General features: G+C 48.5%; 1 protein-coding gene across 1 annotated transcript in view; it reads left to right on the top strand.

The window, feature by feature from the left end:
- LOC119168980 (3-oxoacyl-[acyl-carrier-protein] reductase FabG) overlaps positions 1–22,956 on the top strand; it is a 135,294-nt gene that overhangs the window by 5,758 nt on the left and 106,580 nt on the right. The window contains exon 2 of the mRNA XM_037420158.2: positions 20,986–21,116. Coding sequence (XP_037276055.2) covers positions 20,986–21,116 — 131 coding nt within the window. The remainder of the gene's footprint in view (positions 1–20,985; positions 21,117–22,956) is intronic.

Here is a 22,956-nt window from a genome sequence, read left to right as displayed (position 1 = left end):
CATAGGTACTTGCCAGTACCCTGAGCGCAAATCGATAGATGAAAAAAATTCGGCTCCTTGCAGGCTGTCAATCGCGTCATCTACACGCGGTAGTGGATACACGTCCTTACGAGTGATCTTGTTGAGGCGTCGGTAGTCCACACAGAACTGCACAGAACCGTCCTTCTTCGCGACGAGAACGACATGAGACGCCTAAGGGCTGCTAGAGGGTCGAATAACATCGCAGCGAAGCATGTCATTCACTTGCTCATTGATTACCCGGCGTTCTGTGGGAGATACGCGATATGGACGTTGCCGTAGGGTTGGTTGTGCGCCTGTGTCGATGCGATGCGTAACAGATGATGTGCAGCCAAGAGAAGTTTGAGCGACATCAAAAGAAGAGCGGAATTCTTCCAACAGGGCTAGAAGCTGGGAGCGCTGGACCGCCGTAAAGGTTGTCGGCAATGGAAGGACCGAATACATCAGCGGATGATAAAACAGATGTAGAAACAGCACTATGCGTATTGGAACTTCGGCAGTGCATGTCATCAGGTTGATCCATGACTTGTGTGTCTTCGATGGGTTCCACGCTGCCGAGACATTCCCCTCGCACCAACGTAACACTGTACGGGGATGAGTTCAGAACAAAAATAGTGGTGCTGCCGTGAGTGACTTGCGCGGTCGCGAAAGGAACCAGCAAGCCTTTTCTGGTTAAAACACGATGAGATGGCGAGAGGAGTGCAGCGGTGTCGGAAAGACTTGCGCAGTAGACCGACACCGCCGCGGACGAGTTTGCAGACACTTTCGTGTCGTCCCTGACGAGTAACTTGCTTGCAGCAGATCGACTGTCGGCCAGCGTCAAAGAGAATTGTGTCAGCTCTATTTCTGCTGGTGCGCAATCAACGACGGCGTCGTGGCGGGAGAGGAAATCCCATCTTAGGATGACGTCGTGAGAGCTTGACGGAATCATGATGAATTCAACGGCATACATCACGTTCAGAATCATGAGGCGGGCTGTACACATCGCTGTAGGGTAAATGCTTTGGGCGCTGGCTGTACGGCGGGAGAGCCCGGAAAGTGGCGTGGTCACTTTGCGCAGTAATCGACCAAGTTTTGCGTCTATGACGGATACGGCGGCTTCAGTATCTACAAAGGCAGATGCCCGAACAACATCCACAAACACGTCTATCACGTTCGATGGGCTTTCCTCAGGGCCTCCGCAGTTCGACAGTGTCGCAGCCCTTGCCTTGTGGACTGCGACTAGTTTTCCTGGTCACCCTCTAGTGGACGTGGCCGCATCGGCGACTTTGAGTGACGTCGCGGGGAATGTGAACGGCGGGTAGATGGAGCGGGGCGGGACGACGGTGACGTAGGTGGCGGTTGGTCATAAAAGCGGCTCGATCGGCTGGGAAAATTTGAGGCGACCTGTGGTTGCTGCACACGATTGCAATAGCGTGATACGTGACCGACGCAACCACAAGCAAAGCAGATGGGGCGATTTTCAGCAGTGCGCCATCGTTTCGCGGGCCCCATCCATGTCGCAGAACGTGATGGACGAGCCGGCGGCTGATATAACTGCATAGCGGGTGGTACACGGGGCTCGTGGATGACGTCGGCATACGTAGGCGGCACAGTTTCTCGAAGGCCTGGGGCCTGGTGATGGTTTCGAAGTAACCAAGGGGGCCAGTCACAGGAATCGGTGGGGGTGGCCTGGCGACAACTTGGGCGTAACTGAGTGGTGTAGATACTGGAGGCGGCTGGTGGTATTCAGCAACGACCTCCGCGATTTTCTGCTGAATGGCTCGGCGGAGGGGAGGCAGAAGTGTTCTTGACGGCTGTTGAGCACGTTGCGGTGGAGCAAAAGCCAGTAAAGAGACCTGGCGGGCAACTTCCTCACGCACGAATGACTTGATTTCTTCGAACAAGGTTGTGTGGTCAGGAACTGCTGACAAAGCCGAGAGACCAGCATCACGTGGTGGCGGTCGACGGGTCATCAAGCGCTGCTGCCGCAGCTCGTCGTAACTTTGGCATAATGTAATCACTTCTGCCACAGTGCAAGGGTTCTTGGACAGGAGCATGGTGAAGGCATCGTCAGCGATGCCTTTTAGAACATGGGTAATTCTGTCAGCCTTTGACATGCTCACGTCCACTTTCTTGAACAAGTCAAGGATGTCCTCTATGTAACTTGTGAAGGACTCACCGGTCTGCTGTGCTCGTTCACGTAACCGCTGGTCGGCTTGCAGCTTACGAACGGCAGGACGGCCGAACACGTCAACGACGACGGTTTTAAAAGCGGACCAAGTGGGGAAATCGGATGCGTGGTCATTGTACCACATGCCGGCCACACCCGCGAGGTAGAAAACCAGGTTGCCGAGTTTACCTGCCTCGTCCCAATGATTGGGGACCCTGACGCGTTCGTACATAGCGAGCCAGTCCTCGACGTCGGTGCCATCCGCGCCGGTGAAGACAGGAGGGTCACGGATGCGGGGGACACCGGAACATGGCGTCAGCGCATGAGGAAGCGTTTGCTTCGCGGCGTCTTGGTGCATGGTAGTAGGCACGGTACGGGATCGAAGCTCCAAGGGCATCGAATGCTAACCGAAGGTGTTAGAAGGGCACAGCACTCTCCACCAAATTGTTGAGACGTTTATGTGCGGACACTTGTCGATGATGCTTGACAGTGACAGTCAATGCGGGTACCGACTCTCTGCACAAGCTGCTCTTCTTTTTGCTTAAAGGGCGACCCACTAGAAGGCGCTGAAGAGGACGACCCCCTGTTCGAAGGCTTCGCTACAGTCAATACGTAATTGATGCGCTACCCGTATTTTGAATCCCGTACACAGGTGTCAATGCGCATTCCTGTATTTCGTATGCAATTAATATTACCATTTAATTCAAACAACCCTGCGTATGGAAAGAAGCTTGTGATCATATCGTAATGCATTATGTGGAAGCGTATCTAGTAAAAGGCGACCCGCCACGGTTTGCCCAGTTGTGCGTCATTTTGAGGGCAATGCACTTATATAAAGAAGACGAACGACATATATTCCTGGTCACACAATGTCGAGCGAAACAGCCAAAAAGCTTCGAAGCGAGCAAGAGAGAGGGCGTCATTATGTTGTTGTCTGTATAGTGACTGTACATGGTCGCTACTGGTTGGGACCTTATACAGTTGCTCAAGTCATCTGAAAGCTTTTGGGAATTCAGCCGATGAGCTTCTCAACCTCGGTCGGGGGGCGCTGTGCCACGCGCATTGAGCCATAAAAGTACAGACTGGCAAAGGGTCAAGCAGGAGTGCAAGGAACATTTATGGCTAAAAGGGAAAGTGGCAGGGCAAATGACACTCCTTGGTTTGGTGTACTTGTGGACGGGAGCAAAGGCCAGAGAGGAAAACCAGGCAATAGTAGCGTGTATATCAAAGGACATTGAGGAGTTAGGAGGAGAGTGCGAGATAATTATACTAGGAGATATGAATGCACACATAGAAGATATAGATAGGTACACCGACCCAACAGGCAAAATGATCATATATATGTGTGAAAGGCTTAATTTGATCATTTGCAACAGTACCGAGAAGTGTGAAGGGCAAATAACATGGGAGGTAGGAAGGCTGTAGTCGACGATAGATTATGCACTAATGTCACATAGGATGTATGATAAGCTCAGGGGAATGCACGTAGATAAAGGTGGCTCTAGAAGTCTGGGTAGTGATCACAAACGTATCAAGCTAAGTTTTGGAAGAGCAGTGAAAGTGGGAAGGAGACAAGATGAGCAACTACAGGAAAATTTTTATTCATGAAGGCAAATTGAAATAGCCACTAAACAAATTGAGAAAGTAATCACGACGGATGATAAGACAGTGTGGACATACACGAATCTAATGAGACTCTTTGAGCTAGAGCTTGCTAAGACGCGTAACAAGTCACCCCGGAAAAGAAGGCACAAACCCAAAAGTTGGTGAGATGAGGAAGTTAAGAGAGCCATAGCAAAACGTCAGGAAGCCTCTATGGAACACAGACATGCTAAGCAGCTGGGTGAACCGACAGATGATGTTGAAAGAAATTGCGAAACGTTTCTAAGCTGTAGAAGGGCTGCATCCCTTCTGATCAATGAAAACATTAGAAGAAAGAGAGCTAAGTGGCTGGCAGAAGTACATAAAAAAGATAGAAAGGCAGCTGCGAAATGTTGGAACCATCTAAACTCCCTAAGAAATGAGACGAGCCTAGAGCAGAGTTTTATAACTACAGCCCAAGGTGCCAGGCTAGAAGGGGACGAAGCTATTGAATATATAAGAACAAGGGTGACAGAAAAATTTCAACAAAGAAGTACTTTATGCACTACAATAGACAAGTACGAACCAAGTGGTGCAATGGCTCCATTTTCACAACAAGAGTGGCAAAGGGCTGAGAAAAGGGTTCCTAGTAGTACATCAACAGGCCCAGGTGGCATTCCAATTAAGCTGATAAAGACATTAGGTCCGAAGTCTAAGCAGGCTTTGAGAGAGGCAGTGAGCAAAATAATAATAATCGATGGTGAAGTTCCCGATGGATGAAAACTTAGCAGGATGAGCATGATCTATGAAGGAAAGGGGGGCAAAGCTGACATAAACAACTACCTTCCTATAATAGTGACATCAGTGGTCTACAGGCTGGCGATGCAGATTATAAAGGAAAGACTGCAGGCATGGATAGAAGATGAGGGGGTGCTGGGGGAACTGCAGAATGGGTTCCGGAAACACAGGAGGTTGGAAGACAATCTGTTCTCACTGACGCAGTGCATCAAAATAGAAGAAAAGGAACACAGGCCCCTGTGGCTAGCACTCTTGGATATCAAGGGAGCGTACGATAGCGCGGTTCAAGAGGAATTGTGGGGAATACTCGACACACTAGGCGTGGAACATGTAGTCACTAATCTTTTAAAGGGTATCTATAAAGGTAAATAGGTAGTTATAAAGTGGGAAAAACAGGTATCCAAGCCTGCAGAGGTAAAACGGGGGCTTAGGCAGGGGTGCCTCCTGTCACCCTTATTATTCATGATGTACCTACAAGGATTAGAGGCAAAATTAGAGGAAAGTAGGCTCGGCTTCAACCTCTTTTTAGTGAAACAAGGAAAACTTATTGATCAGGCCAGCAATAATGTACGCAGACGATATAGTGCTAATGCCCAACAACAAGGAAGATTTGCAGAGATTGATGGACATCTGCGGTAATGAGGGAGAGAGGTTAGATTTTAGATTCAGTAAGGGAAAATCGGCAGTCATAATTTTCAATGACAACAAAGGTAGTGAGCTTAGGATACAGGAGGTCACGCTAGAGATAACAGATAAATACAAATATCTGGGCGTATGGATAAGCGATGGGACCGAGTACCTGAGGGAACACGAAATATACGTGACGACTAAAGGTAACAGGAATGCAGCAGTGATGAAAAATAGGGCACTGTGGAACTACAATAGGTATGATGTTGTGAGAGCAATATGGAAAGGGGTCATGGTTCCTGGGCTGACGTTCGGCAATGTGGTCTTGTGCATGAGATCAGAAGTTCAAGCAAGATTAGAAATTAAGCAACGTGGAATAGGTAGGCTTGCTTTAGGAGCTCACGAGAATACACCAAATCAGGGAGTACAAGGTGATATGAGATGGACATCATTTGAGGGCAGGGAAGCTAGCAGCAAGATAAAATTTGAGAAGCGATTGAGAGAAATGAAGGAGGAGCGTTGGGCTAGGAAGGTTTTCAGCTACTTGTACATGAAGAATGTCGATACAAAATGGAGGCAGCGAACCAGGAAGTTGACTGGTAAATACTTAGAAAACAGCAGGTGGCCAAACAAAAAAGAACTATCGGTTAAGAAGAAAGTGAAGGAAACGGAGACTGCCATGTGGAAAATGGGCATGATTAAGAAGTCCGCACGAGAGATCTATCGAACTTTTAAGCAGGAAATTGCCAAGGAAAGGATCTATGATAATACTCGGGGTAGTTTTCTACTGTTTGAGGCAAGGACGGGAGTACTGCGAACCAAGACATATCGGGCCAAATACGAAGGGGTAGACACAGTATGCAGTGCGTGTGGCGAGGAAGAAGGAACTGCCGAACACTTGATAATATTCTGTAAAGGGCTTCACCCTATAGTTCAGGAGGATGGCGCAGAGTTTTTCAAAGTACTGGGGTTTAGGGACCGGGAGGGCAAAATAGACTTTAAGCAAGTAGACCTAACAAGAAGGAGGTTATCTGATTGGTGGCTAAAGTCAAGGCACGAAGGAAAATTAAACTCTTCACTGCAAAGTACGAATCCTCAAACTCACTTTTTAAGGAAAAAATAAATAAATAAATATAGTTTTGGGTTCAATAAGTATTACGGCTTAGTGGCGCTAGCCACCGCCCGATCTAAAGGGTACAGCCATATGCATCCATCCATCCATCCATCCATTAGCCGCCTTTCTAGCAATACCCGGTCACTCGGTAACCCACTCCCACCCTCTGCCAGCGCTGTCTCAGCACGTTCACGCGCTCTGCATGCGCTGTTATCTGCTCGCCCTTTACGTGCAGCATCAACTGTGACTTGCTCCGCAGGTTTGAAAAGTTTTAAAAACGTTTTCAAGGTGGAAATCTTATCTGAACCGAGAGCGATTCATTGACAACATTTGTGGGACGAAGCAAGTCAATTACGATGTCTTTGAGCGAGTGCTATGTGAATATCGATGGTGAAAAGCGGCATTTGATTGATTGATATCTGGGGTTTAGCGTCCTAAAACCACTATATGATTATGAGAGACGCCGTAGTGGAGGGCTACGGAAATTTCGACCACCTGGAGTTATCTAACGTGCACCCAAATCTGAGCACACCAGCCTACAACATTTCCGCCTCCATCGGAAATGCAGCCGCCACAGCCGGGATTCAAACCCACGACCTGCGGGTCAGTAGCCGAGTACCTTAGCCACTAGATCGCCGCGGCAGGGCAAACAGCTGCATTTCTATGACATTAAAACTGTGGTGATGGCGCGAATTCTACCTGTATGTTACCCGATAAAACGCGCATTTGCTGCGGCATTCGTATCTTCTCGGAGGTGTCAGCAAACTACCATCACGCTTTCGCTTGCACTTGTTTAGGGCATTTGGATTTCTGTTGTTTGGATACCAAGTTTGTAACGCGGCTCTAAATTTTTGAGGAGGCCAGTGTGAACAGTTTAAACTTACGTATGCTCTGTTTAGCGCCTGGCACCATTTCACTGCGGAGTGTTCCATTTCATAAGAGTTTTTCCGGTGTTTCTTTTTTCCGGTGTTTCTTTTTTCCGGTGTAACTTTTTCCGGTGTTTTCATCGGATGTTAGCAAGGTCATACCGTAAATTCAATGATACCTTGAATTTTCGCAGCTTTTTTAAACGCTTAATGATGCAAATAAAAAAAGTATTTTATGTCCACTTCCACCATGCATGCTATTCGCAGCGCATATTTCATTTCGTATAATATTCACGCCTTATCACGCAGCCTGTTCATTGACTGGAATGTCGATTTGGTTGTTTTGTGATAGGTGGAGTTTAACGTCCTAAAAGAACCATATGATTATGAGAGACGATGTAGTGGTGGCCTCCTTAAATTTTGACTACCTCGGGTTCTTCAACGTGCACCCAAATATGAGCACCCGGGCCTACAGCATTTTCACCTCCATCCAAAATTCAGCCGCTGCAGCCGTAATTCGACCCCGTGACTTGCGGGTTAGCAGCGGAGTATATAGCAACTAGACCACCGCAGCGGGGCGATTCGGTTGTTTTGACAGCTCGCTTGGTCGTCGTCATATCACACAACACCCACTAGGATCAAGCATGTTGTTAGTTACGCCAAAATTCACCCCTGATAATCACGCCAAACTTCGCGATATCATCGAAAATTTCATATTAGCCTTGGTTCTTTTTTTTTCAACTCGTTTTCATAGCGGCCGCTGTATATCGCCCTAGGCGAGGGCGCATGCTAGGATGTAATATTTTACGTGCCAAAACCATCATATCATTAGGAGGCATGCCGTAGTTTGAGACTCCAGATTGATTCCGGCCGCCGGAGTTTTTTTTTGCAACGTGCATCAAATTTTTCCGAAGTGTATACGCCGGGACGACAACGGACAGAGGGTGCGCAAACACCCAGCGTCACTTCTGTTTGCATTCGGTGTCATACCACCCTACACTTGAAATATCCAACGCCGACACGCCCTGTCTAGCATTTTTGCACGAAAACCTGAACCCACTGTTACTGCGTTTCGCTTGGGCGGCAATGCAACTGGCGTATGTGGGTATCGAACTCAAGACCTCACATCACAAAACCTCATCATGCTAACTTATCGGTGGGTGTTGCTTGCAAGACCTGTACGTACAAACGCTCAGCGGGATCCTGGTTCACAAGTCTGTTCACACGGAGCGGCGACGAGCAGTATACAGCCATCAGCTGAATAAAACTAGTGCAGAGCTCACAGTACGACATTTGAGTGCAATAAGCTAACAGGTTCCTCCGCTTTCGCACTAACAATAGTTTTCTTGGAAAGCAAGAGCCCAATTGCGAAATGTACATCGGTTATCTATTTGCTGTAGTTTCAGTTTACTAACACGCTTTCTTTAATTAGGAGTTCAGCCATTGCGTTTCGTACAGTAAATAGTAGTTTGTAGTACCGTGCCCGACAAAAACTTTCAAAGTAACGAGACCACGGATTATCGGCAAACTGCCAAAATTTACTTTTGACGCATCTGCTTCTCGCACTGCTTGCGTTGGGAACGGTAGAACTTTACGGATAGTTTTCCGGTCTTCGTTATGTTCAAAATTTTGTAGCAGCTCACAATGCAGCGGTAGTGCGTGCTTGCTTGCCAGAATAATAAAGAAGCACTACCCATAGCGTGACACATGTGAGATAAGCGCTCCAAGAAACGCGTCTTTCATGCACGCAATGGGGAACCCTAGCAAGCATGGCCCGTTCTAAAGACCGGAGCTATGCCCTCTATCCACCAGGGCGGTGAATGGCGCTGCGCTAACTAGAGCATGTCCTCCCTGTAGGGGCACTGGTACTCCTACTACGCAGCGAGTATGAGGGCGCCATTGGGCAGAGGGTCTCTCCTAGGTGGATGCCGCCGAGAAGGCTCGCCAAGAACGGCCGCATACGCTAGACTAAAACCGCAGAGTCGATTAGGAGCGCATCCCACCGCCAGTGCTAAGTGAGCAAAAGAAGAATGACTACGTCGATTGCTGAAAAGGACACAGCACACAAATGGCAAAAACTTGAGGAAATTATCAGGTAGCCTGTATGGAGCAGATCTCGAGGATCGGGCCTGAAACAATGCTGCGAAAGGAGAAACACAGGGGTGGGCCGTACATTGCTCCTACCCCCAATTTCTTTCCTTCAACTCTTTGCATTTCATGATTGTGTCATAGATAGCCAGATACCAGAACAATAGCTAGGTGGGCGAGTTTGTAATGATTCCTAATGTACTGCGCGAAAAGCGGACGGAGACACGAAAGGAGAAAGAAGGACGGACAGGTGCTTGTTTTCCTTTTCTCTCTTTTCGTGTTTCTATTTGTTTTGCACAGTAAATTATTATACAGAAACAGTTATCCAGTTGATATTAGTTATCCCTTCAGTTGACTTGTTTATAAAGCCATATATTGCGAAACTCCACAATTACAGTATGAAAAAAATTGGCCCCGTATCTCGATTTTACACAACAAATGTCGTCGAAAGACAATAGTCTTGTGTCTGGAGAGAGTGAACAAAACGTTTATTCGATGTCCTGCGCAATAAAACCGGTGAATAGTATTCTGAGGTTGCTGCGTTAGAGTGCCTCGAGCGTGCAGCGGAGGCGAACGAGCGCATCTAGTAACGTCACACGTGAGACATGAGCGCTATCTGGCAGTTGTACTGGAAAACGGGGCACCCACCATGCGCGCCCGTCTCTGAGGTTATAAGGTGTAGAACTCAAGGCGACGAATAGGTGCCACCACCATGTCGTCTTATCAAAGCGTTGGAAACACTTGCTGTTTCGTGAAAGCGTTGCATGGCCAGCCCTGCGTTATAAAGGCTACGATCCTTGAAGTTACTTATGTAGCAGGTCATTTTCTAGTAAAAAGTACACATACATAATATTGACGTGTTGTTATGGTGCCTCAGATGTGCGCAGTAATTGCTTTTTCATTGGCAATCACAACACAACGAACGCTAAACGTCGAGCAATATTGGTGGGCGTTGCGAAAGGGGTCGGCCGTTTAAAGTATCGTTTGGTCACTTTGGTGCCGTTTAGCCACCGTTAGTCGGCGTACAAGCACGCAAATGTACAGACAAACAGGCACACAGGCAGACATACAGATGAAAATTTTTGCGTTGAACGTCCCCAAGAAATACTGCCACGTTCCATTTCCCAAGTTCTCGTTATCGTCCCAAAACACCACGCGATTCTCAGCGCAAACCGCGCCTGCAGTTTTTGAGAAGGTTCCGGACTGTAGTAGATCATTTCGATAAGATCACGCCCACTGTGCGAACAGTACAGATTGTTCTGGAACCTACGCCACCGCCAGCGATAACGCTAGAACATTCGATGGCAAGAGTATAAATGCCAACGCGCTTCGCCGCTTGTCACTTGTTGTTGATCGAAGGCCGACGCTCCGTTCGCCGCAATCAGTCCGAGACTGCTATCTGCGCGACTGCTGATGTAATTGGACTTTCCGTTTACCGGGCACAGGTTCGCCCAAATAAACAGTTAAATCCCAACACGAAGTCTCCTGTCTTCGGTCAAGTCACGACCCCGTGACATCTGGTGGAGGTGCTGCTTCGTTCATGTACCGGACGCCCCCGTCAAGCCGTGAACCCAGCCCACGTCGCAAAGAAGACACCGATGCCAACCAGGAGCAGCAAACAAGCCGCCGACAGCAAGGGCTACCACCGGAGTACGGGCTTTAACAAGACAAGGCGCGGAAGACCAAGGCCATGACCGCGGCGGCAGCGACAAGGCCAACCGCCGCGCCCCAGCCCACGATGGTCATGCATCAACCCAAGGAACCACCAATTTTCCATGAGTCATCGTTCGAAGACCCGGAGTCCTGGCTGGAAACATACGACCGTGTGGCCGCGCTCAACCACTGGGACCATGACGAAAAGCTGCGTCGTGTGTTCTTCTATTTGGAGGACACCGCAAGGACCTCGCTCGAAAATCGGGAGTCCACGCTCTGAACGTGGGATGTTTTCTGCGGCGCATTCCAGCAAACATTCGCGAGCATCGCTCGCAAAGAGAAGGCCGCTGTTTTATTAGAGACCCGGGTTCAGCTACCAAATGAAAAGGTTGGAACTTTCACAGAGGAGATGACCCGCCTATTCCGTCACGCTGACCCAGACATGCCTGAGGAGAGGAAAGTTCGTTTCCTAATGCGAGGGGTCAAACAGGAGCTCTTCGCGGGACTAATGAGGAATCCACCAAACACCGTCCTAGAATTGGTATCCGAGGCGACCACCAACGAAAAAACCCTGGACATGCGCACCAGACAGTATAATCGTCGCCTGACTCCAGAATGCGCTGTTCCTCAAGCCGGTGACTCCGAAGATCTGCGTGAAACGATCCAAGCGATCGTGCGGGAAGAGCTGCGCAAGCTCTTGCCTACGGCGCAGCCTCAAGTGGATTCGATCGCCGACATTGTGCGAGAAGTCCGGCAATCGGTTCGAATTCCCCAAACACCGCTGCCCGAGCCAGAAACTATGAGCTACGCCGCTGCAGTGCGCCACAACGCTCGTTCCCGTCCACGCCAAAACGCCGCTCCGTCGCACTTCCGTCGCCAGACACCACCGCCGCCACCACCCCCACCGACGTCCTACCGTTCCCCAGCGGGCCAGCGCAGTGCACCGAGGAAAACGGACGTTTGGCGTGCACCTGACAACCGCCCGCTCTGCTACCACTGCGGCGAGGCCGGGCACACATACCGCTGTTGCCAGTACCGACAGATGGGACTGCGTGGCTTCGTCGTCAATGCACCGCGTCCACAGCCAGGAGAACGACCACGTGACATCGCCGACTACCTGACAGGAACTCGGTGGACACCACGAAGCCCTTCGCGTTTGCCGTCGTCCAGCCGCCGCACGTCACCGCACCACCGGCAGTACTCGGGCCCGACGCGAGGCCGGACTCCTAGCCCGTATCTGGGAAACTAAGGGCAGCAACCGGTGGAGGTGCGGTTGCTGTGCGACGAACTACCGAAGATCCTCCGATGACGACGACGCCATGACGGAGCTTTCTGAACACAACGCCAACCAGGCAAAGCCCTGACGGCGAAAGCTCACTTACCGAAGGTGGCCTGACGACGCAACATAGAAGGAGCGGAACAAGCCGACGCAGCCGTGACTCGACGCCACGCCCTAACTGTAAATCGAGACGGCGAACTAGCGACCTCGACGTTCTTATTGACGGCCACAGTGTGGCCGCTCTCGTCGATACTGGAGCCGACTATTCTGTCATCAGTGGGTCGTTCGCCGCGAAGTTAAGGAAACTTAGGACAGCTTGGAAAGGCCCGGAAATCCGCACAGCTGGAGGTCATCTCGTAACGCCTGCAGGAATCTGCACAGCGAGAGTCACCATTAACGACCGTAATTATCCTACAGACTTCGTAGTCCTACAGCGTTGCTCGAGAGATGTCATCTTTGGCATGGACTTCTTATGCCTCCATAGTGTTGTCATCTACCTAAAAACAAAGTCGATAACGTTATCCACAGAAGCAGCCCTACCGCCACGCACGCCGTCAGGACACCATGCCTTGAATGTGCAGGAAGAACAAGTCACCATCCCGCCTCGCTCAAGCGTCATTATTTCAGTCGGCGCTCCTAAATCACCTGACTTCGATAGCGTCGTTGAAGGCAGTCAGCATCTTTTGGTCACCCGCAATATTTGCGTCGCAAGAGGAATTGCAGAGCTGCCGGGAGGCAAAGCAACGGTTATGCTCACGAATTTCAGCAATGAGTACAAACATGTGAACAAAGCAACAACGGTCGCATACATCGAAGAAGTTGTCGAAGCCACCAGTGCTTCCGCCCTCGCCGATTCTGCGGAACCTGCTCAGAGGAACCAAGACCTTCCCATCGCTTTCGACGTCAATCCCAGACTTCCGAACGATAAGCAAAAACAGCTCAAGACCCTGCACCTGCAATACGAAGATTGCTTTTCGTCGTCATCGAAAATTTGGCAGACTCCAGTCACGAAACATCGCATCATAACCGAAGACAATGCCAGACCACTCCGTCAGAGTCCGTACAGGGTTTCGACGCGAGAACGTGAGGCCATGAAGAGACAAGTTGATGAAGTGCGGCGGGATGACATTATCCAGCCGTCCAAGAGCCCATGGGCGTCCCCCGTGGTGTTATTGAAGAAAAAGGATCGGACCCTACGTTTCTGCGTCGATTATCGCCGCCTGAACAAAATCACAAGAAAGGACGTGTATCCTCTCCCACGAATAGACGACGCACTTGATCGACTCCATAACGCCAAGTACTTTTCGTCAATGGACCTCAAGACTGGCTATTGGCAAATCCAAGTCGACGAAAGAGACCGAGAGAAGACAGCGTTTATAACACCGGACGGCCTCTTCGAGTTTAAGGTGATGCCCTTCGGCCTTTGCTCAGCGCCTGCAACTTTTCAACGCGTTATGGATACAGTACTGGCAGGATTGAAGTGGCAAACTTGCCTTGTGTACTTGGACGACGTCGTCGTGTTTTTCTCGAGTTTTGACGAGCATCTACGGTGCCTTGAAGCTGTACTTCAAGCCATCAAGACGTCCGGACTCACACTGAAGCCAGAAAAGTGCAGATTTGCGTATGAGGAGCTCTTGTTTCTGGGGCACGTTATCAGCAAGTCCGGAGTTCATCCCGATCCACGGAAAACAGCCTCCATCGCCGACTTCCCGCCGCCCACTGACAAGAAGGCCGTGCGCCGATTTCTGGGCCTGCGCGCCTAATATAGGCGGTTCGTGAAAAACTTCGCCCGCATCGCCGATCCTCTTACTAACATTACCAAGGCCGACGTGGAATTCAAGTGGAAAACACCACAGGAACACGCTTTCCAGGAGCTTAAACATCGCCTCCAGACGCCTCCGTTACTTGCCCATTTCGACGAATTCGCCGAGACAGAAATACATACTGACGCAAGCAGCGTAGGTCTTGGCGCCGTTCTTGTGCAGAGGGCTGACGGACTTGAAAGGGTTATTAGTTACGCCAGCCGATCGCTATCCAAAGCAGAAGCAAATTATTCCACAACAGAAAAGGAGTGCTACGTCGAAATTTCGCCACAACAGAAAAGGAGTGCTACATCTGGGCTACGTCCACAACAGAAAAGGAGTGCTACATCTGGGCTACGTCGAAATTTCGCCCCTACCTCTACGGCAGGCCCTTCAATGTTGTGAGTGACCACCACGCCTTGTGTTGGCTAGCCACCTTGAAGGACCCTTCAGGTCGCCTCGCACGATGGAGCCTGAGACTTCAAGAATATGACATTACTGTCATTTACAAGTCCGGCAAAAAACACTCCGACGCCGACTGTATCTCTCGTGCGCCTGTCGACCAACCACTACCCGACGACCCAGGTGACGACTACTTCTTGGGAACGATAACTACGGACGACTTCGCTGAACGACAGCGGGCCGACCCGGAACTCAAGGCCCTAATAGAATACCTTGAAGGCAGGACTGCCGAAGTCCCGAAGGTATTCAAGCACGCACTTGCGTCGTTCTTCCTACGAAACGGTCTGCTACAAAAAAAACTTTTCAACTCTTCGAGCTAAGTACCTCCTTGTGGTGCCTTCAGCTCTGCGACCAGAACTTCTGCAGGCCCTGCACGACGATCCGACGGCAGGGCACCTCGGTGTTTCTCGCACGCTCGCGAGGATACAAGAAAGGTACTACTGGTCACGTCTTACCACCGACGTCACTCGTTATGTGAGGACATGCCGGGACTGTCAGCGACGCAAGACACCGCCGACAAGGCCAGCGGGACTTCTGCAGCCAATTGATCCACCTTGTCGACCTTTCCAGCAGATCGGTATGGACCTACTAGGGCCGTTCCCGACGTCGGCTTTCGGAAACAAGTGGATCGTGGTAGCTACCGACTACCTCACCAGCTACGCCGAGACAAAAGCCCTGTCAAAAGGCAGTGCATCCGAGGTAGCTATGTTCTTCGTCGAAAATATCGTCCTACGTCACGGCGCCCCGGAGGTCCTTATCACCGACAGAGGAACGGCATTCACTGCCGACTTAACTCAAGCGATCTTGGCATACAGCCAAACAAACCACCGCCGGACGACAGCGTACCACCCACAGACCAACGGCCTCACCGAGCGGCTTAACAAGACGATCGCCGACATGCTGTCAATGTACGTCGATGTCGAACACAAGACGTGGGACGCCATTCTTCCGTATGTGACCTTCGCATACAACACGGCGGTGCAGGAGACGACGCAGATATCTCCATACAAATTGGTCTACGGAAGGAGCCCGGCAACGACGCTCGATGCCATGTTACCCAACGTCACCGACGAAGAAAGCCTCGATGTGAGCGAGTACCTTCAACGTGCCGAAGCAGCCCGACAACTTGCGCGTCTCCGTATCAACAATCAACAGACGACAGACAGCCACCGTTACAACCTTCGACGACGCTTCGTGGAATACCAGCCCGGTGAACGTGTTCGGGTGTGGACGCCGATACGCCGACGTGGACTAAGTGAAAAGCTTCTGCGACGCTACTTCGGACCGCACAGGGTGGTTCGACGTCTCGGCCCACTTGATTACGAGGTTGTCCCCGACGGCATCACTAACTCTCAACGACGCCGATCGCGACCTGAAGTCGTGCATGTCACGCGCCTCAAGCCGTTTCATGCGCGTTAACAAACTGAAACAGTGTTTTTTGTATTATTGTTTCATCGTAATTTATTGATTGTACTTTCTTGCATTATTATTGTACCTTCATCTTTAGTTAAAGCATCGGGACGATGCCTTCTTTGAGAGGGCAGCAAGGCCACGTTCCATTTCCCAAGTTTTCGTTATCGTCCCAAAACACCACATGATTCTCAGCGCACACCGCGCCTTCAGTTTCTGAGAAGGTTCCGGACTGTAGTAGATCATTTCGATAAGATCACGCCCACTGTGCGAACAGTACAGATTGTTCTGGAACCTACGCCACCACCAGCGATAACGCTAGAACATTCGATGGCAAGAGTATAAATGCCGACGCGCTTCGCCGCTTGTCAGTTGTTGTTGATCGAAGGCCGACGCTCCGTTCGCCGCTATCTGTCCGAGACTGCTATCTGTGCGACTGCTGCTGTAATTGGACTTTCCGTTTACCGGGCACAGGTTCGCCCAAATAAACAGCTAAATCCCAACACGAAGTCTCCTGTCTTCGGTCAAGTCTCGACCCCGTGACAATACTATCGTTCTTAAAAATACTCTCGCAACTCTCTTCAGGGGCATCTGCGCAAGCATGCGTTTGGACAGCGGCAGCATCACGCGCCTGAGAGATGCCACCAAAAAATACCTTGTCAAGGCTGGGAACCTTTACAGCATACGTCACGCAACGTCTCACGAAAGAGGGTGGATTATTAGATTGAAAAGAGAGCACAAGCATGGACAAATATATCGTTCGTGAGACCTGGAAAGATGAGTCAACGAAACCCAATTGTCACCGGCATGTGGTGGCGCTCTCTAATTAACTTTTTTTGCTTCTTTCTATCTTTCTTTTTCTTTAAAATTAACTTTTGACACTTGTCCTATTCATTTATTTTATTCAGCATGCAGCAATACTTTGGTGCATCAGATCAGACAAGGCATTGTTTGTTGTTTTATGTTTATGATTTTAAGATTAAATTTTGCCCGCACAAGCATGTCTGTCTGTCACAGACATCAACGCCCACTGACGACTGAAGCGCGACAACGTAGGGATTGATTGATTGATTGATTGATTGATTGATTGATTGATTGATTGATTGATTGATTGATTGATTGATTGATTGATTAATATGTGGGGTTTCACGTCCCAAAACCACCATATGATCATGAGAGACACCGTAGTGGAGGATACGGAGATTTCAACTACCAGGGGATATTTAACGTCCCCCCAATTTTGAGCTCACGGGCCTACAGCGTTTCCGCCTGCATCGGAAACGCAACCGCCACAGCCGGGATTCGATCTCACAACCTGCGCGTCAGCAGCTGAGTACCTTAGCCAAAGACCACCACGGTGGGGCCGACAAGGTAAGAAGGGGACAACTAACCGAAACCAAAAGCTCAACAGAACTTTTTAATTATTAGTAATGATATATATACCAAAGAATCTAGAAATATACTTCGTGGCTCAGCTGGCCCTTGGCTAAACAGTTGAATGCGGCATTTGTTGGTTGCGTCCGATTAATTGGGGCATGTGCAGGTAACCTGCCTATACTTAGTTCAGTGCATCATCGGGTTAAAGAGGCATCGCTCACGTTTACGCGGTGATTTGGTTCACGCGTTCCACAGATCATTTATTTTCCAATGTGTTGTTTATTCTTGTGACACTTGTAGGAAGATAAACAAGCTCACAGAGTATGTAACTAACCACTGCTCTGACTGTAGACTGTATTCGCCGGCACACTATCGGCGTGCCCTCAACTTAGTGAACGGTGAATGCGGCACGCTAAGCGATAAAACACTGTACTATATAAGGTCGTCAAAGTGGCATTCTCAATGCTGCTGTCTCGCTGCACTGGTTTTCCGCGATTGAGCTTCATGAGTTTTCCAAATGTTCTGCTGTTTTGCTCGAGAAGCATTCTTTCATAATTTCTTAGTCTGCAAATTATTGCGTGTACAGTGTACGCTATTATGGCATTTAATCTAGCTTCCTTCCCTAATCTTTCTCGTGGACCTTTCTTCTATCTCACACAAGAATGTGGTGAGTCACAACGACCTATTTATTTGTGTAGTTAGCAAAAGCATGTAAAGATCAGCAATAAAGAAACGATTCATTTTCGCGCTATGTTCCGCAAATGCGCGTCATTGCTACAACTCCTGGTTGTGACGCCATGTTTTATTGTATTTTTTTCGCTTGCAGTTAGTTGTCCTTGAGATACGTTTAGAGTGAAGGTGGCAATGAGCCACTAACTACTTGATACCTGTGCGTCAATGGAAGTTACGTTACCAGTGTACATATACCAGTTTACCTTGGCACAAGCAATATTCAGACGCTTCAATTCGACGTAGAGCAGGTCGGTTGCATACGTCGACGTGGCAAAGGGAAAATCGGGAGTGGTAATCGCAGCCGCGCTCTTCCCGTCTCAACTGCCACCGTTATAGCTCACAACAGGAAACCAGTTTCATAATACACGGAACCCTATTTCATAACATTAGCCTAAGGAAAACGGCCATCTTGAATTACGGGAAGGGCGGAATCTCGCTGGAAGCGGCAAGGGTTATGGTCGGTAGATGGCTAAACATAACATTACTCTAGCTTGGACCCCAGCACACTTCTTTTCCTGAAAAGGAGGCGGCCCTCGAGTTGGCAAAGTTCTATACTTCCGGGTGACTGTGAAGCCCGCCGAGTGCCGGAACATGTAGGATCTCTGCAAAATTATACGGAGATTGGAAATTATTGGTTGTATAGAAGACATGTGCCCCCCCTCCCCCCGCACAAAAGTCTAACCGACAAAGCTGTAATACGAGCTGGCAAGGATCAAGCATTGTCAAAGAACTTTAATTACAATTTTTTTACTTGTGGCAAAAAATTACCTAATACGAAAAATATTCATGCAAGCAGTTTCATAAAGAAAACTGGCGTGATACTTTATACTTATGGCCCATAAGTGCTATTACATCTATTAAAGTAAAGCTATTAAATCAATGAAAGTAAAACTGCTGTTGGTCCCGACGAGACTAAGCTAGATTCAATAAAAGCAGTCGCATCAACAATTTAATTTCCCATGCACACTTTTATAAGTATATTTAGAAAGATGGTCACTTCCACAAAGAACTAAAGGTTGTACGCGTAACTCTGGCACACAAAGGTAGAAAAGAGATTATCTTGGAAACTGTTGTCCCCCCTCTGCTTTGAAGTCATTCTCCAAAGTAACAGAACGCGTTACACTTGAAAGCATAACTGGCTTTTTAGAGAAGCACAAGCTGATAGTACCACAGCAGTTTGAATATGAAAAGAAAAAAGACCACTTATTGTCACCTGGCTAAAAATCGATATACGTATGTAAGGAAGATTTTCAATTAAAAAGTAGTAGTTAGAGGACTTCCGTCATTTCGTTAAGTGTGCCTTCCATCCGTCCGTGTCCACTAGCGCTACCCTTCCAGCTCATGCTTCTCATGGTTCAGGCATTCATAGCGTATCAATTTAAGACCCCTGCGCAACAACTGTGGGCTGTCATGGTTGCTGCGTTCATTACTACTGCTTTGGATTTGCAATACCACTCTCACGATAGTGAGTGATAGCATAAGTAAATGCCTTCGGTATTTTGAATGAGTTCTGTAGAATCCCGTAACATGGGGGAGGGGTTATGAAATGAATAATTGAAAACTTTCCGTTTTTGGCGCACGAAGCAATGAGGAAATTCATGCGAATTTCTCAGTAAGGAAGGCTTTTAGTAGAAGAAACGTCGCCCCACCGCAGTTGTGTAGTGGTTAAGGTACTCGGCTGCTGACCCGCAGGTCGCGGCATCAAATCCCGCGTGCGGCAGCTGCATTTCTGATGGAGGCGGAAATTTTGTAGGTCCGTGTGCTCAGATTTGGGTGCACGTTAAAGAACTCCAGGTAGTCTAAATTTTCAGAACCCTCCACTACAACGTCTCTCATAATCATATGGTGGTTTTCGGACGTTAAACCCCACATATAAATTATCAATTTAAGAAATCTCATCCTTGTACAGGGTTCACACCTACGACCAACGCTTTTCTCGGACAGTCGCTCTATTATTGAGCTGAGTGGCATTGCGAGGGCGAATTAGTCAAGGACAAAAATTGACTGATTTGATTTCTCGGTGCATTGTGGTTATAGCTCCGTTAGTAAAGCGACCGTCCCAGACGTGCTTGGTCACCGGTACCATATCCGGGCAGGAATAGCGGACTAAACTGCATGTAACGTTTTACCTGGTGAAGCAGAATCCCATGTAAGAAAGATAATTATTACACCGTTGCACAGTTACGCCGTAGGTCTGCCTGATACCATGTGTCGCTCAGTATGATTGGCGGTCCTGGTTCAAGAAAACTCGTTGGCTGAGTGTTGAGAAATGCGCAAATGTGAGGCCGCTCTTCTAGCTCACGCAAACGCAGTGGTGCGTGCACGAGCAGGCCTGCAACTAATTTAGAGGGCAGTAAAATTAAAAAAAAAACGAGTTCTGCAAAAAAACGATGCTGCGATGAGATTACTGAAGTTCGACCATGTTGCTGTGGCGCTTCTGACGAACATAGAAAGAACTCGCACGAAGCAACAATTTTAAATGTGAATTCAATAATGTTCATTCGCCTAACCTTGTTTACGGTATATTAAACTTGTCACCAAAAAAAGTACAACTGAAAAAAAAAACAAGACTTGGCACAGTTGTACCCAGTGTAATTCTGCAGACAGGGCGGAGCTGCATGCGGCTCTTTAGTGCTTCCCTTGCGTTTTTCACGTGTTTTTGTAATGTTTTATTTTATTGTTTGGTCGGTTTCTGCGATTTAGTAGTTTCTCGACAACGGGAAATTGCACGTGGCTGTACCTCTATACATGGCCCTGCTTCAGTGTCTTGAGGCCCTTTTCACGCTCGAGCCACCATTCTCCTTTTTTTCACTCCGCGTACGCCACTTCATCTGCGACTCAAGTACCTAAACTTTTTACGGGTGTATCTGAGAACCGGAGCTTGACGTGCGACGGGGACGCTATGTCATGAGGTACAGCCGCAGAAGAGATACGATGCGTTCGAGTAGCGCACGCGGTATTTTTGGTCTACCACGGGACAACTTTACCGCTGCTGGTGATGGCTACTTAGTGTTCTGGCATCGCAGGTGCGTCTTCTGGCATCGGCGAAGCCACCGCTTTGCACTTCGCCACACTTGGGTGTTCTCTTTCCATCACAGCGAGGGACACTGATGCTTTGGAGAGAGTGGCTGCGCAGTGCAAGTCAAACGGAGTGGAAGTAAGTAGCGGACACGGTGCAAGGAGAAGTTGGTAGCGGGATCTATTCATGATGATAGTTTATTGCTTAAGCGTCATTCACAAAGCCGTCAAACTTCCCGTCCCGTGATCGTCATGGCACCCGTTTTCGTCAGCATAGAGGATTGCTGAACCGCTTTTACTTTATAAACAGGCTGACGGCGAAGTTCAGCGATGCTCTACGTTTCTGTTGCCGGAATGAGGACAGAGAGCCACCTGTCATCGTATTAGTGCTGGTTACCCTTCGGCACACCTGGCGAACGGAAGAAAGCGTGGAAGCACAAAAGTACGCGGGAGTAGAATGACCAGGTCACTGACATATGACGGCAATGTTGCGACTTGCGCTAATCAACACCATAAAATTTCATGCTTTACACTAAACACTATTAACCGTTTCTTTTTGTTTAGAGTGACATTATAACAATAATCGCTGATTTAATTTACCGAAAATTGATTTCATTCCTACACCTACACAGCTACGTCACGTCTGCTCAACATCTTTTTTTTTTGCGTTACGGTGACGCGACTGGTCGTTTGACGCCTGTGTGAATGAGCACTCAAGGTGCTACAACTCTTGTTGAATAGAGTAAAAAAAGAAAACGTATCCAATTTTCTCACGCGAGCGAGTGAGCCACCAAGAACGTTTTTAACGTGAGCGCCACCATATTGTCTAGTGGCGGTGCCGTCCATGGTCGGGCAGCCCACTGGAATGTGCTACAGCGTACTACGTGTGCGTACTTTGCGTTTCTGTAGAAGGCATTCGTTCGGTTGCAGTTGCAGTCAGTTATCATTCTGGCGCAGTGAATTCTACTTCAAATTATGCAGTAAGTGTAGGAAATGAGCCTTTGAGTCGTTCAAAAAGATTGATGTGCGTTCGGGGTCAAATACAATAATATGCGATGGTGCGAACTGGTCGCAATTGGTTAATTTCACGCGTTTTTTGTGTGTGTTTTTGGTGACCTTGTTTTGAAAAACCGTGCAACTACTTCGACTTCTCCTAACAGATCAAACCAATGCCGGTGCCTTTTGAGGATTCCATGAATTTTTTTCCGAACTGTAATAGCTTCTTTTCTTTTACACTCACTGTTTGTTTACGCTATCGCAGTGGCTACCGTTCGTACAAGCGATCACGCGTGAGCACGCAGTCGCAATATCTTGGCGATGACAGCATTTGTTTGCTGCTCACAAACTGTCGTCTATATTTCGCTCGACTTCTAGTGAACCCTCATTACTTGCCTGTCGATTGCTCACCAGTGAAGACGTAATTGTATCTGCTTAAAACAGTGCGCAAGACGCGATGCTGATGTTCATAGCCAGCACGCTTCTTTTTTTTTGGGGGGGGGGGGGGTGGAGGAGGGGCGTGAAATTTGATTGAATTGTGGCGGCAATAAAGTGAAGGCCGATAGAAAGCTTTCATCTGCCGATGAAGCACCAAGCGCGCCCTGTCTCAAGCCTCTGATCGGCACAGAAGGCATTTAAAAAAATATGTCGTATGAATGTAAGTTCTTCATGGTATATTATTTTGTGGGACCCGCTGTATGTACAATTGCAGTTTTTGCCGTAAATTGCCGAACTTGTTTCTTCAAAAATATTTTGGTAGTGAGCGCCTCTAACACTTTCGGGACCACGAGGAGTTCAGACTTTTTTAGGTAGTCTATAAAACGTTATGCAGACGCTAAACATCTTTTTGGGATTGTAATCAGGCCTCTTCTTTGATTGGCCCTCGCGTATGAAGAAGAACTTTGCTATTTTTTCAAGAATAAATTTGCATTACATCATATGAAAATGTTTTAGGTAAATTGTAGACGCTGTAACGTGATTCT

The sequence above is a fragment of the Rhipicephalus microplus genome, chromosome 3, assembly GCF_043290135.1.
Source record: "Rhipicephalus microplus isolate Deutch F79 chromosome 3, USDA_Rmic, whole genome shotgun sequence".
Taxonomy (NCBI): Eukaryota; Metazoa; Arthropoda; class Arachnida; order Ixodida; family Ixodidae; genus Rhipicephalus; species Rhipicephalus microplus.
This window is presented reverse-complemented; position numbering and strand designations above follow the sequence as displayed.